This window comes from Lutjanus erythropterus, chromosome 12 (assembly GCF_056507025.1).
Source record: "Lutjanus erythropterus isolate fLutEry1 chromosome 12, fLutEry1.hap2, whole genome shotgun sequence".
NCBI lineage: Eukaryota > Metazoa > Chordata > Actinopteri > Lutjaniformes > Lutjanidae > Lutjanus > Lutjanus erythropterus.
In genome coordinates, this window is record NC_139328.1 from 17,214,081 (window position 1) to 17,226,499 (window position 12,419).

A 12,419-nucleotide genomic window follows, 5' to 3' on the forward strand; every position below is an offset into this window, starting at 1 on the left:
AGAGTAACTTGATAATTGAGTGAATATTAATTAAAGCAGCTTTAAATTATTTGAGAGATCAGATTACTAAATAACTGAATTAAGGAAATTATCTCCATTTATTAAAAAGAAAACTTTATTCTAAATGAGAGCAAAATGAATCTCTGGCTTCGCTAGTCTGAAAGTATTTCTGTAGTTATTTCTGTCATGACTCAGAATATGATCCTCCTCTTTACACTCACAGAGATCAGCAGTGATCCCAGTGTAATCTTTCATTTCTTATTTGACTGTTTACACTGTCAGATCATAAAAAAAATCCTTAAATTTTGTGCTAACTCTGAAGTTATTAGCAGGTTAGTCATGCTCGAATGATGTGGATGGCCAAAGCTGAGGAGGATAACCATGGAAACCTGCAGCAATGAGGCCTGAGAGGAGAAATCATTTTTGAAAAGGGTCTCAAATATCTGAAGTAGTCAACGCTTGAATCAAATGAATCAGATTTCCTCTCAGAACAGATGAAACCAAGTGGAAAATGTCTTTAGCCAATTTCTGTGCCCGGGGTTTGACTCTGCCATGTGTTTGTAACTCTGTAACGATGATTCAGTGAATGAGGCTGCAGAGAGTTTCAGTCCTCCTCCAGGCTCAGACCATGTGTTTGCTCCAGGGAGACGGAGGGTTTACTCAGCACTCCGTCTTATTCTTTCTCTTCCTCAAACACTCTTTCATCTTTTTCTCTCTTGCTAACTAAGATTTAACTGTTTTTGTTTGTTTGTTTTTACTGTAGCTCTCTTTTTTTAAACACTTACTTTGTGCTCTTATTCGATTTACTCATTTTCACAACATTATCCTGCTGAAAGTATAAGAACACTTAATGCTTCTTTTTACCAGTGGGCTTCCAATGGGCTTCCTTTTTGAGGGAGGCCATTTCCTGTTTAAACATGACAACATCAGCAGCTAGCATCACAAACATATTTTTAGACTTATCTGTAGAGTTAATTTTAGTGTTGTTTTTAGATTAGTCAGATGCAAGTTAGACAGTTTCACAGAAACAAAGACAATGGGGAAAAGAGATGAACACATGGCTCATCATTTTGATGTATGAAGTAAAGAGAATAAAAAGAGATTTTAGGAACCGCAGGAATCTGTTGGACGTACACAGCCGCGAGGAGCTTGTCAGTTGTTATCATCGTAAACTATTGTGAGTCGACTCAACTCGTTCTCAGTCCCAGCCCTTTAAATATGGTTAGTGGAACTTTAAAACTGCTGTAGCTATGTTTCTAGGATCAGTTCTGCACATGCAGGGTCTGTGATCAAATTAGCAATAATATACATACGTAGCTGGAAAAGATGAAAGAGCGACTTACATAACTTACTTAATGTCATGAAAAAGAGTCAACCTGGTGCCTACAGCGTCACAGTTTGAAGCATAGGGGCACTGACCGTGCTGCTGTGTTTGTTGTGTTGGGAATGAACAGGCTGCCTGAGTCTGACTGATGACTTAGCAGAACTACTGAGACTAACTCTATTAACAAACCACAGCATCTCAGCTCTGTTACAGGTCTGCATTTCCAGATGTTCAACATCTGCATGTAGTGTTTGGCTGTCTAATAGAGCTGCAACTCATGATTCAATTCATAATTTCATAATTAATCTGCAGATTATTTTCTCAATTAGCTGTTTTTTTCTATAAAATATTAGAACAACAAGAAAAAAAAATTCTCATCATTAATTTACAAAGTCCAACGTGACATCTTTTTTTTTTTTTTTTTGTCAGATCAACAGTCTAAAATCCAAATATATATATGCAGTTTATAATCCCACGAGACAAAGAAAATCAAGAAATCCTCACAGTTTAGAAGATGAGATGGAAACACTGAAAAAAAATCAATTAATTATCAAAGTAGTTGCAGAGTGCTGTGTCCACATACTTCTGGCCATGTAGTGTCTGTCTGTTCCTTATCTCAAGTTCAAATATGCTTTGAATAGGCATTGTGGCAAAACACACAGGTGACCTTGTGTCACACAAGGTACTGAAAAAGAAGATGAACAATATTCATCTGTATCTCTCTTTCTTTCCAGGTTGAAGAGGAAGAAGAAACTGAGTCCGCTGAAGGAACCTCAGAAAGTGAGTTGGTGAAACGGTTGATTTTGATCGACCGTCTGTATAAACAGTCAAAACACGAACACACAAACACACCCTACCCTTCCTGTGTAAACGACACCACAACTTATCACCAAAGTTTGTATTAGCAACCACATATTGATCCACCTGTGCCTTCTTTCATAAAGCAGCAGCCGAATCCACTCAGCATTTCATCACAGACATATTGTTCCATCTCAGTAAATGCCACACATGTCATGTAACCGTTATTCGCCAGACGCCTGAATGAACTTCTCCCTGCAGCTCTCTGTGTGTTTGTGCTTGCGTGTGTGTGTGTGTGGTCATCAGTGTTGCTCTGCATCAACAGTATTGATTGTGTAATGGGGGAGGAGGAGGAGGGCTCATCTGTTGATTCACTGTCACCAGTTAGACCTGATGTTTATCTCGTCAGCTAGCTGTCGCTACGCTAACATCACCCTGCAGCAGGCAGAGGACAGAGAGGAGGAGGAGGAGGAGGAGGAGACCCAGCAGATTAAAGGAGAACAAACCCTGTGTTTAGTCGACACGTTGGCTGCCAAATTTGCATGAGCCACGTTTATAATATATTTGCATTCAGCAAAAATCTCTTGTCCATATGAAACTCTGATATTGGGTGTGGTCAGTGGTGATGCAATCCTGGAACACACTTTCTATTGTCTGACAATAATTTAACCTCTGGGGGTATCGACCAGTGTTTTTTTGCTTCAAGCATAGCCAGCAGCTATCCAGCTCCCCAGTGTCCTTTATTATATATTATTTTTGATATATCCTTATATCACAACAAGGTCTGTGGATTATCTTGACTAACTGGGTCAGGATTTTTGGAAAGAGATGCTCGCTTTGAATTTTTCAAGTGTATTTTTCTGGTGCTTTGAGCACCGTAAGCCGAGTACCATTTAATACCATTACATTAGTGAGTGAAGGCAGACATGTCTATAGCCGTTATCTCCAAAACTCTGCAACTCACACACACACAAAAAAAACTCTAGCAGGATAAATAGCAATGCAGAGGAAAAATATGTATTTCTGTTTATGGGACACACTATAAACTAAGATGAGACTGCGCACTATTTTATCCGTTGTCCCATGTCCTACATAAAGAGACCATGTCCCACATTTTGATTGGTTCTAGTTTTCAAAAGTCTAACCACTGCAGGACAGGCGGTTTTCTAAAGTCTGGCTTTTATCTAATGGCGGTGAAGAAAGCAGAGGAGTCTGTCATCCTGGGTGTGTTTGATGTCAGTCAAACTGTGCGCGCGTGAGTCAAGTGCAGGTTAACTTGTCACTCTGTTTGTTGCCTACACCCCACAGGGAATATTGTGATTCCTGGACCCCAGAAAGAATAGCTGCTGCCGTGCTGTAGCTAATGGGGGTCCTAATGAACTAAAGTAAACTAAACCACAAACTCACAAGCTCGGCACAGTTAGGTGGAATATGACGACATTTCTATTGTCTATTGTGTGCTAGTGAATCAACCAGCTATTATTATATTATAATTAGAATTAGTTTTCTTTAAAAAAAAAAAAAACATTTTCAAATGTAGCTTAACCATGTCATATGATCTGCTACTTCAGTACATAAGGACAAATGTTATTGTGACCTCTACAGAAATTTCAGATGAACATTTATTCCAGGAAATAACATAATAGACACTATTAGTGACTATCTGTGTGACAAGTTGCCCACAGTACCCCACATCCACCAGACACAGTCCAGCCATATACTAGATTTCAACTTAGTCTTGTTACGTTATAAGAGTTAAGGGCACGTTCACTCATACACACATGCAGGGAAGTGGTCATCACCTGCAGAGGCGAACAACACAGACAAATGTCTCTGCTACTGGTTGAGGCTGAGACAGTCAAAGGTCACCAAAGTTGAACTTGTGATAATGAAAACACAAGGAGTAAGACTATGTTAATAATATTACTCAATTTATCATTCATCATCGCCACAAAAATGGGTGCTTTTAGTTTTTATGCTCAAAGCTGAAGGAACATGGCACCCTATCATGTCAGGTATGACACAACACGTTAGTCTTTTAAAACTGAAGACATTCTTTCTTAGCTGCATCTTTCAGTTGTCTGTCTTTTATTTATATATATTTAATTATAGCTTATTTTATTTTATTCACACTTTTATTTCTTTTACCTCACACCTCTGTTCTTGTGGCTGCAACTTTTGTGGCTCGCTCTCTGTGCTTGCTTGCTTCTAAACAGCCTGGCTGTTGAAGATAAAAAGAGGGGAATAACAATTATTTGTGTGTGTGTGTGTGTGTGTGTGTGTGTGTGTGTGCGTGTGCGCGTGTGTGTGTGTGTGTGCATGTACAGTATACTGTATGTGTGTACTAGTCTGCACCACATGTTAAACTTTGATTTTGTTTCCTCTGACAGGTTATTGCACAGAACAGAAGAAACCAAAGGTCATCTTCATGATGGGTACGTACATGTAGTGGAGTGCTCACACACACACACACACCTCATTCGTGCTGAAGCCTACCTCATTAGAGAGAGTTGAAAGCACACACACACACACACACACAGGCAGGATAATAATGAGCAGCTGTTGATTGCTCACTATTAAACTGGCCTCATTCACACACACACAGAGAAAAGCAGAAAGAGACAGAGTATTGGTGATCAGTTGATCAGCTGTGCTGTGATTTTTTTGCCTGTTTTAACTGAACTAACTCAGACTGCAGCTCTGATGAAAAAGCTGTGTTCAGGAGCGTCGCTGGAGGGGAAACGACAGATGTGGTTCTCACAGGGTTTCACTCATTTCAGACGACAGAAGGAAACTTAATGAAGTGATTTAAAAAAGTTCCAGCGTAAAACTTTGTTCCAGCACAACTCCACGGCTCGTTTCAAAACTGTTCATCACTAGAAAACATGACATTGATTATTATATGAAGAGAACAGCAGGAGTAAAAGATGTAAAACTAAAGTAAAATGAGTCGCTACCTCATTCAAAACATTATTTACAAAGTGCAGTAGTTTAGCTGAGTCGAACTGCATTTTGTTACTGTGAAAACCTTGTATGTTTTGTATTTTCCTTTTTCTTCATTAGCACCTGCCAAATGCTGGTAAAATATGCAACTCAGTGATAGATTTACTTCATGCACCAGCCAAAAAAACAATGGTAATCTGTTGAGTGGGCATTAAAATTTGAACATTTGAACATTTTTTGAACATTTTTGTCCACCTGCCATTTGGCTGGTGACTGGTGGACAAAAAGTTCATTTCTTAAGCTGAGCGTAGTTTATTCATTATGTACTACCTGCTACTAATAGGGGTATTTATCATGTTTTATCTTCTGCGGTCACTTTCAAGATATGTTTTGAGTAACTATTACCAGGTTTGATGGTTTAAATCTCCATTTCCAAACAGCCCATCAGTTTAGTGGTATGTACAGTATACAGTATAAGTCAGGGCTCAACAACAGGGACTGTCCAACTGACTGTGTTGAGTAAAAATGCCACAGTGGGCTAGTAAATCTACCAAGTCACTTGTCCGAGGCAAACTGGCAAAAAATCTGCCTTTGTTCTAAAATTTGTTGAGTCTCACATGTGCAGTACCAATTTTCTTTATGAGTTTAATACATGTTGTATGTAGAATATCAGTCTTCAACACGATTATAACTATTTAAAGGTGAATGTAAGTTAAATTAAGGCTAAAAAGTTGCTCAGGTGTTGCAGGTGAGTAAATGTACTCAATTTACTCCTCCAGGCCAAGTGTGGTATGTTTTTTTTTTTTTTTGTGATCAGTTAGTGTGCTGTGAGGCAGTGAGGCTCAGTCTGTTAACTGAAGACTGACAGTGAGATGAAGGTTAATGAGAGATCTGGGACCCACACAGTCTCCATTAACCACCGTTCACGTCAGCGCCATCAAAAAATACAAAAGATACGGCCATTAAAACATTACTGAATCAACACTCTCTTTCACACATACAGTCTTGTGTATTAGTGTTAAAACCAACATGATGAATCCCCACAGATCTGTATTTACACAGTCTGAATATTTGAAGAGCAGACTTTGATCTTTCTCTCAGCAGGAGCTGATAATTGAAGAAAATTCCAACTGCACGGTGGTGGATGAAGCATACCAATACCACAATAAGTATTCCATTATAAGTAAGAGTCGTTAAATTATTAGGTTATTAATACAGATGAATCAAGGCGCAGAAGCAATTAGTGCAGGTAGTTTCAATAGTTTAGTCCAGTGGTTCTTAACCTAGTGGTTCTCAGTGGTGGTTGAGCCCCTCCAAAGGGTCACAAGATAAATTTGTGGTGTTGTTGGATGATTAATGAGGCGTTCTTCCATTCTTAGTGAAATATTAGTTTGATTTCTTTTGGATTCAAACAGTTATTGAAATGAAACTATCTGTAAAAGTTGGCCACAGGAGGGCAGGGTAACAAACTGTAAACACAGCTTACACATTCAGCAGTCAGACCAATATTAGCATTCATCTGAAGTCATGTTTTGTGAATGTGAGTCTAGTGTTCACTCTTCATTTAGCTCTGTTTTTGGTCTCCATCCTGCCTGGAGGAATTCTTAAATACTCCACTGTATTCACAAGCTAGTCACTGACCTTGTCTTTCTGCTATTTGGTGCCGGGCAGGTAGTGCAGAACAGGTTTATCTGAACTTTTTTTCTGCTGCTTTAAAACATTTTTCAGTCAATTTTGCTTTATTTATAGCATTTTCAAATTTTCAAGAGCACTTCCAAAAGCAAAGTTACAAAGCGCTTTGCAACAAGGAACAACTGCAAGGACTAAATTATGTAGTGCAAGTGAAGCTGTCTCTGCCTGATGTGGTGAGGACAAGAAGTGACTTTGCTATGTACTGACGATGACTCATCATCTGGTAGAGCAAATAGTTTGTGTAACCAGGAAGGTGCATCAAATACAGTGAATCTTGTCCCGTATGATCATGTTTGTGTCGCCTCATAGGACACGTCAGACATAGTGCTGACTTTGAAAACAGTCTCAGGGCGTCCTGACACAGCTTGAGGACTCCTCACTTCTACATAAAAAGTTAATGTCCCCTCGTCAGCCCCCGCCTCCTGCTGTCGCTCTGATCCAAACCTGCTCCACTGCTGCAGATGTGTCAGACTCTTTTATCTGGTGAAGGAGGTTCTCAGAGTCACTAGCTGCCCGTCTACCTGCCCTCTGAAATGCTGAGAGGAGCCTTCAAGCAATGAAGCAGCAACATGGAGGGGAAAAAATAAAATACCAGCATTATATGAGTTTGTAGGACCTCTGGAATGATGGTATATTGCTGTGTTCCAGACAACGTGGAACTAAAAAATGTCTGTCCTCCTACTAGTACAATGAAAAGAAATGAAACGAAAAGTACAATGAAACAGAGACCCTGCAGCCCTCTTCCTGTATTTCTCATTATTTTGCTGTGCTGTTTTAATCCAATCACTTGCCAGCACTTTTTTGAAAGTGCCAGCCCTTTTCCAAACAGTTTCCAAGAACGACGTCCCACATGGCATGGTACAAAGCATCTGGCTCGTTAGGTTACCTCCTTGTTCACGATGCAAATCGTGTGCGCTTGGTGAAAAACAAGTAAAGCTGAAATTATAACCAGTGATTAAATTGAAATATGTTATGAGCTCTTGTTGAAATCTCATATTTAAACAAATAACAGTCTGTAGGAAAAATAATTATGGATTTTATTCCTCAAAACTGGTTTAATTAAAAGTTGTCAGAGAAGAGTTTAAGGTGATTTTACTTTATGTGGGTTTACCCATCCAAAACCTCCCTGACTGTAATAACCGGTGGAAAAGTTGAAGCAGTGTTCTGCAGCGATGCTTCTCAAAAATGAGGTGATGATGCCTGAGGGAAATGCTAATGTGAGGTTTCACTGCTGTCTGCGCTTTCAGTCTTCTTCCTTTTCTCTCAGTTTCCATCTTTTTCCCTTCATGTTCTCATCCCACTGCTCTTTCTCTCTACAGTCCTCCCTCCTCTCTGCAGAAAATTACCATTTCTACCCTTGTAATCAGACTTGAATTTAAATTCTGAGAGACCTGCTGTTGGTGTGAGAGGTAATATCAGTTGTTTTATTGATGTTCTGAATTAATAAAACGGCAGTTCTGCAGGCAATTTTGAATTTGATTACCAAGGGCGTTATCAATGGGTGCACACCCAAATGCCACTGGACTTAACTGACCCTTCCTAAGTCCTGCCCCTATTTGCTCTGTGCTTCATTAACAGTTGAGGAAGCTTGGTAACAGACGAAACCTCAGTCAACTCTCTCATTTTCTGTTTCCTTATGCTATATGTGCTTGACTTGTACATGTTGGCTCGTCTATGTTGAAAGAAAACCACATGTTGAAGATTATTAAAAGATGTTTCTGGGGACTTGTAAAAGTGACATTGTCACATCTTAAGTTTTCTAATGGAGCAGCTAGCTAGTTAGCTGGCATTTTGCTAAAATTAGCTATGAGATGTAACTAGCAAGCTAACAACTGATGTAGATGTGGGTAGTTAGCAAGAATTTAGCTAACATTAGCTGACTCAAGATTTGACCATTGCTTTTACAGGTCCTCCAGAAGCATTTTTAATCATTTTCAGAATTTCTTTTCAACATAGATGAGCTTTTTATTTAACCACATTTAAACACAAGACAAAGATTTTAATTATTATACAGTTAGTCTGTGGGTGTGCCCACCAGAGGTGGAAGTATTTAGGTCCATTACCGAAGCAAAAGTACTAATATCAATAAAAAATACTCAACTACATGTAAAACCTCTGCACCTCTGCATTCTAAACATTAAAAAAGTTAAACAAAATAAAAGTATGTAAGTATAATATACATATAATAATTGTACAATTCGCTGTTAATTTTTATGTATTTTTACAGGCTTACATTGTCCATTTTGGAGAAGTGAATTTGTCTGGCAAGAACAACATTTCTGCTACTTGCCTAAAGGGCAAGTGGCTAAAAAAGCTTAGTGTCAAGCCCTGTTAGCCAGCTGCACTCTTCCTAAGTTAAATTTCTTACATTTAGGGTCTATGCAGAAACCAATGGCTTAGCCCCATCTCACTACAGTCTATGTTTATCACTCCAAAATAATTTATTTTGACATCAGTGAAGAATACTCTCTAAAGTCCTGAGTCTCTTCTCAGTTGTTGGAAACAGAGGAAAAGAAAACTCTCTTGAGAGGAGGGACAATTATCTCTTCAGAATCCAGCACTCAATCAATGCAGCCTCACTCGCTGCTGTTTGAAAGAACATTTTTGCATTTTCCTTTTAGTCTTGATGTTGCTACCAGTGATTACCAGCAACATTGGAAACTGATGAAAATAACTGAAGCATCGCAATTAGCGGAAACAAGAAGCCTTTATCCTCTGCAGCCCATTTATCATTTAAACTAATTTATTTTTTTACATAAAAAGTACCTGCTGGAGCTTTCAGCTGAAAAGAATTGTGTATCAGGAATGGATTCAAAATTAAATTTAGTGAAATTTCCTTGATGGTCCTCTGCTCTTTTTGCCTTGTCTCATCCGTCTCTCACTCCATCTCTATCTAATACAATCCATTTATCACTTTGGCTCTTAATGAGGACAATGCTGTGACAGAGCTGTTCATGTATGGTGGTCTGGCTTGTACAGCTGCAGTTTTTTATCTTTATTTCTCTTTCTCTTCCCGTCAAGGTTTCTTTCCATCCTCAAGTGATGAGGATGGGTGACATATATGACACCACTCTTAACTGTTTTGCTCTGAGAGATTACATGACGATCCACAAGATCCAAAGAGACAACTTTAAATAAATATATATGTTTTGATGGTCCAACTATGATGATTTCAGTTTTTACATAAAGACACTTAATTTCAAGTTTGCATGGATGCTTATCTGATAATGGAGGCAGTGTCATAACTGGCCATGATTAATAATATCAAATATTACACTGACATCTAGCAGTAGCAATACAGAGGTTTAGTCAGAGTCAAAATGTGCATTCTGTTATATATTTGTCAACTTTATTTTAGCCAAATCTGTTTTCTGATTAAAGGTCCAGTGTGTAAGATTTAGCAGAATTTATTGACAGAATATGGCAGAAATGTAATATTATTTTCATAAGTATGTTTTCGTTTTCCTTACCTTAGAATAAGCTGTTTATATCTACAGAGGGAACAAGTCCTCGTCCACAGAGTCAGCCATGTTACATCACCCCACAGAACAGACAAACACAACACAGGCTCCAGATATGACCTTTTGCGTTTGGCACACATTTCAAAGCCATTTTAGGTTCTCCTATATTCTAGATAGGGGGGAGTGAGACTATGTGTTTGCAATCTGCAAGCTCACCACTAGATACCACTATATCCTACGCACTGATCCTTTAAATTATATTCATAGTCACACGTAGTGATGAACCTACAGAAGTCATGTAAATCTGCAGCATTTGAGAATTAAAGAGACATTTTTTTCTTCTCCTGTTGGTGGAGACCAAAAACAGAGTTAAAAGAGAGTGAATGTTGGATTCACCAGATGGTCACTGTGGGATGTATACATAAGCAACTGTTTAGTAATATGTTCACCACATCAAGTTACTTAAAATGTGATGATATGTCAGTGTTTTGTTCACTGCACCTGAATGCACCATTAAATCCTGTCCCTATGTGTCAAAGACACAGACACAGACAGCAGCCGCCTGCTCGTCACTGACATCAAAATGCAGTAGAGACTCTCAGTGTAGTTTTTTTTTTATAACATGACTATTTTGGTGCAAACATTTATCCACCCCTGAGGCGGGTAGCCTTCAGAAATTTACTCGCCAAACGGAAAATAGACCTGCGCTTCACCTCGTCATCTGATCAGCTCTCCTGTTCAGCCTTCATAGAGAACACCAATCAAAGTTAGAACTTAAAAATGAATATTGGCTGACAACAACTGGGGGCCGATCAATTTGGAACACCATTAGCAAATAACTAACTTAAATGGGTACATTTAACATTAAATGCAGCATAAAACAGCAGAGAAACATTAAAAATACAACTCACCTTGTCTAAATCTTTGACTCTCAAGGCCAGTTAATCTAAATTTCAAATGGTGTCAGAGAGAGAAAACTACCTTTGCCTGCAGAGCTGGTTTATACAGCAGAGTTTGACCTGAATAACTACACTAACAAGCTTCTCAATGCATCTGCTTCAGCCCTTGTGGGTCATTATTTTACTTACTGGCAAAGGTGTCAAGCAGCAGAGGAATACTTCTAACGAGACGGCACAGTGGGGGAGCTGTGCAGGATTTTGAGGCTGGTGAAATATATTAAGTCACTGAATATGTACTGAATGAAGGAATCCATAACCGCTCACTCTCCTCAATTTCTTATGGACCTTTTCTATTGGTCACAGTCGTCCCTGAGGAACCGAGCCCTGCTCATATCTGTCCGTGCTCTCAGAAGAAAAGGTGATGAGGACATTTGTTTCTGAATGCTGGCGGAGGGCAGGGACACTCGAGGAGAATACTGATGAATGTGAAGCATATCCTGAGTTTTATTACTGGGCTCAGGGCTGGTTATGATAAATCACCGCTTCCTACTGATGCTTCACACTGCTTCATAGCCATGTAATAGAGTTAACCTGCAATAAAGCACCTTCACACCTCACACAGCACAGCAGTGGAGCAGATCGACTGCTGGGACCACTGAAATAGTTTTGAATATTTTAAAGGAATATGGCTGACTAGTAAAACTGTGTGTTTCTCTTGCCTGTGTTTTTGTGTCTATAAGGATGCAACCTGCCTGCTCTTGAACTTGAACTTTTTGGTCAAAGTCCTGTTTGAGGTTTAAGTCGTGGCTTTAGGGTTAAGTTGTTTAGATTAGTAGGGCTATTCTGTATACCAACTTTGGGGCTTGGAAGTTTCAGTGACTTCAGTGAATTATTTGCGAATATTCAAAGCTTCGACGGGGGTGACAACACAATCTATCTTGAGATACAAGGACAGGAGGAGAGACATCAGCCACTATTCTCCAAAGTCTCAAAAGTCAACTTGACTTGCGAGCAACTTAAGCAATAGTGAGCATGTAGGCAAGGCAAGTTTATTTATACAGCATCATTCAGACACAAGGAAATTCTAAGTGCTTTACAAAGGGGATCATTAAAATTGCATTTAAAAGACAATAAAAGCAAAAAGCCAAAGCAAACAAATAATTACAGATTACTACAACAAGAAGTTGAATCAGTAATTCAGTCAATATCAGTGAACAATAATGTTGTAAGCCCTGATTAAATGAGCTGATTGTTTCAGCAGACCTCTAATATTCAGGAAGTTTGAAAAAATCTATCCCAGAT

General features: G+C 39.0%; 1 protein-coding gene across 1 annotated transcript in view; it reads left to right on the forward strand.

Moving 5' to 3' along the window:
• Window positions 1-12,419, forward strand: part of ak5 (adenylate kinase 5) — a 98,934-nt gene that overhangs the window by 66,496 nt on the left and 20,019 nt on the right. Inside the window, exons 9-10 of the mRNA XM_084733129.1 lie at window positions 2,059-2,104; window positions 4,513-4,557. Of these exons, the coding sequence (XP_084589255.1) occupies window positions 2,059-2,104; window positions 4,513-4,557 (91 nt within the window). The remainder of the gene's footprint in view (window positions 1-2,058; window positions 2,105-4,512; window positions 4,558-12,419) is intronic.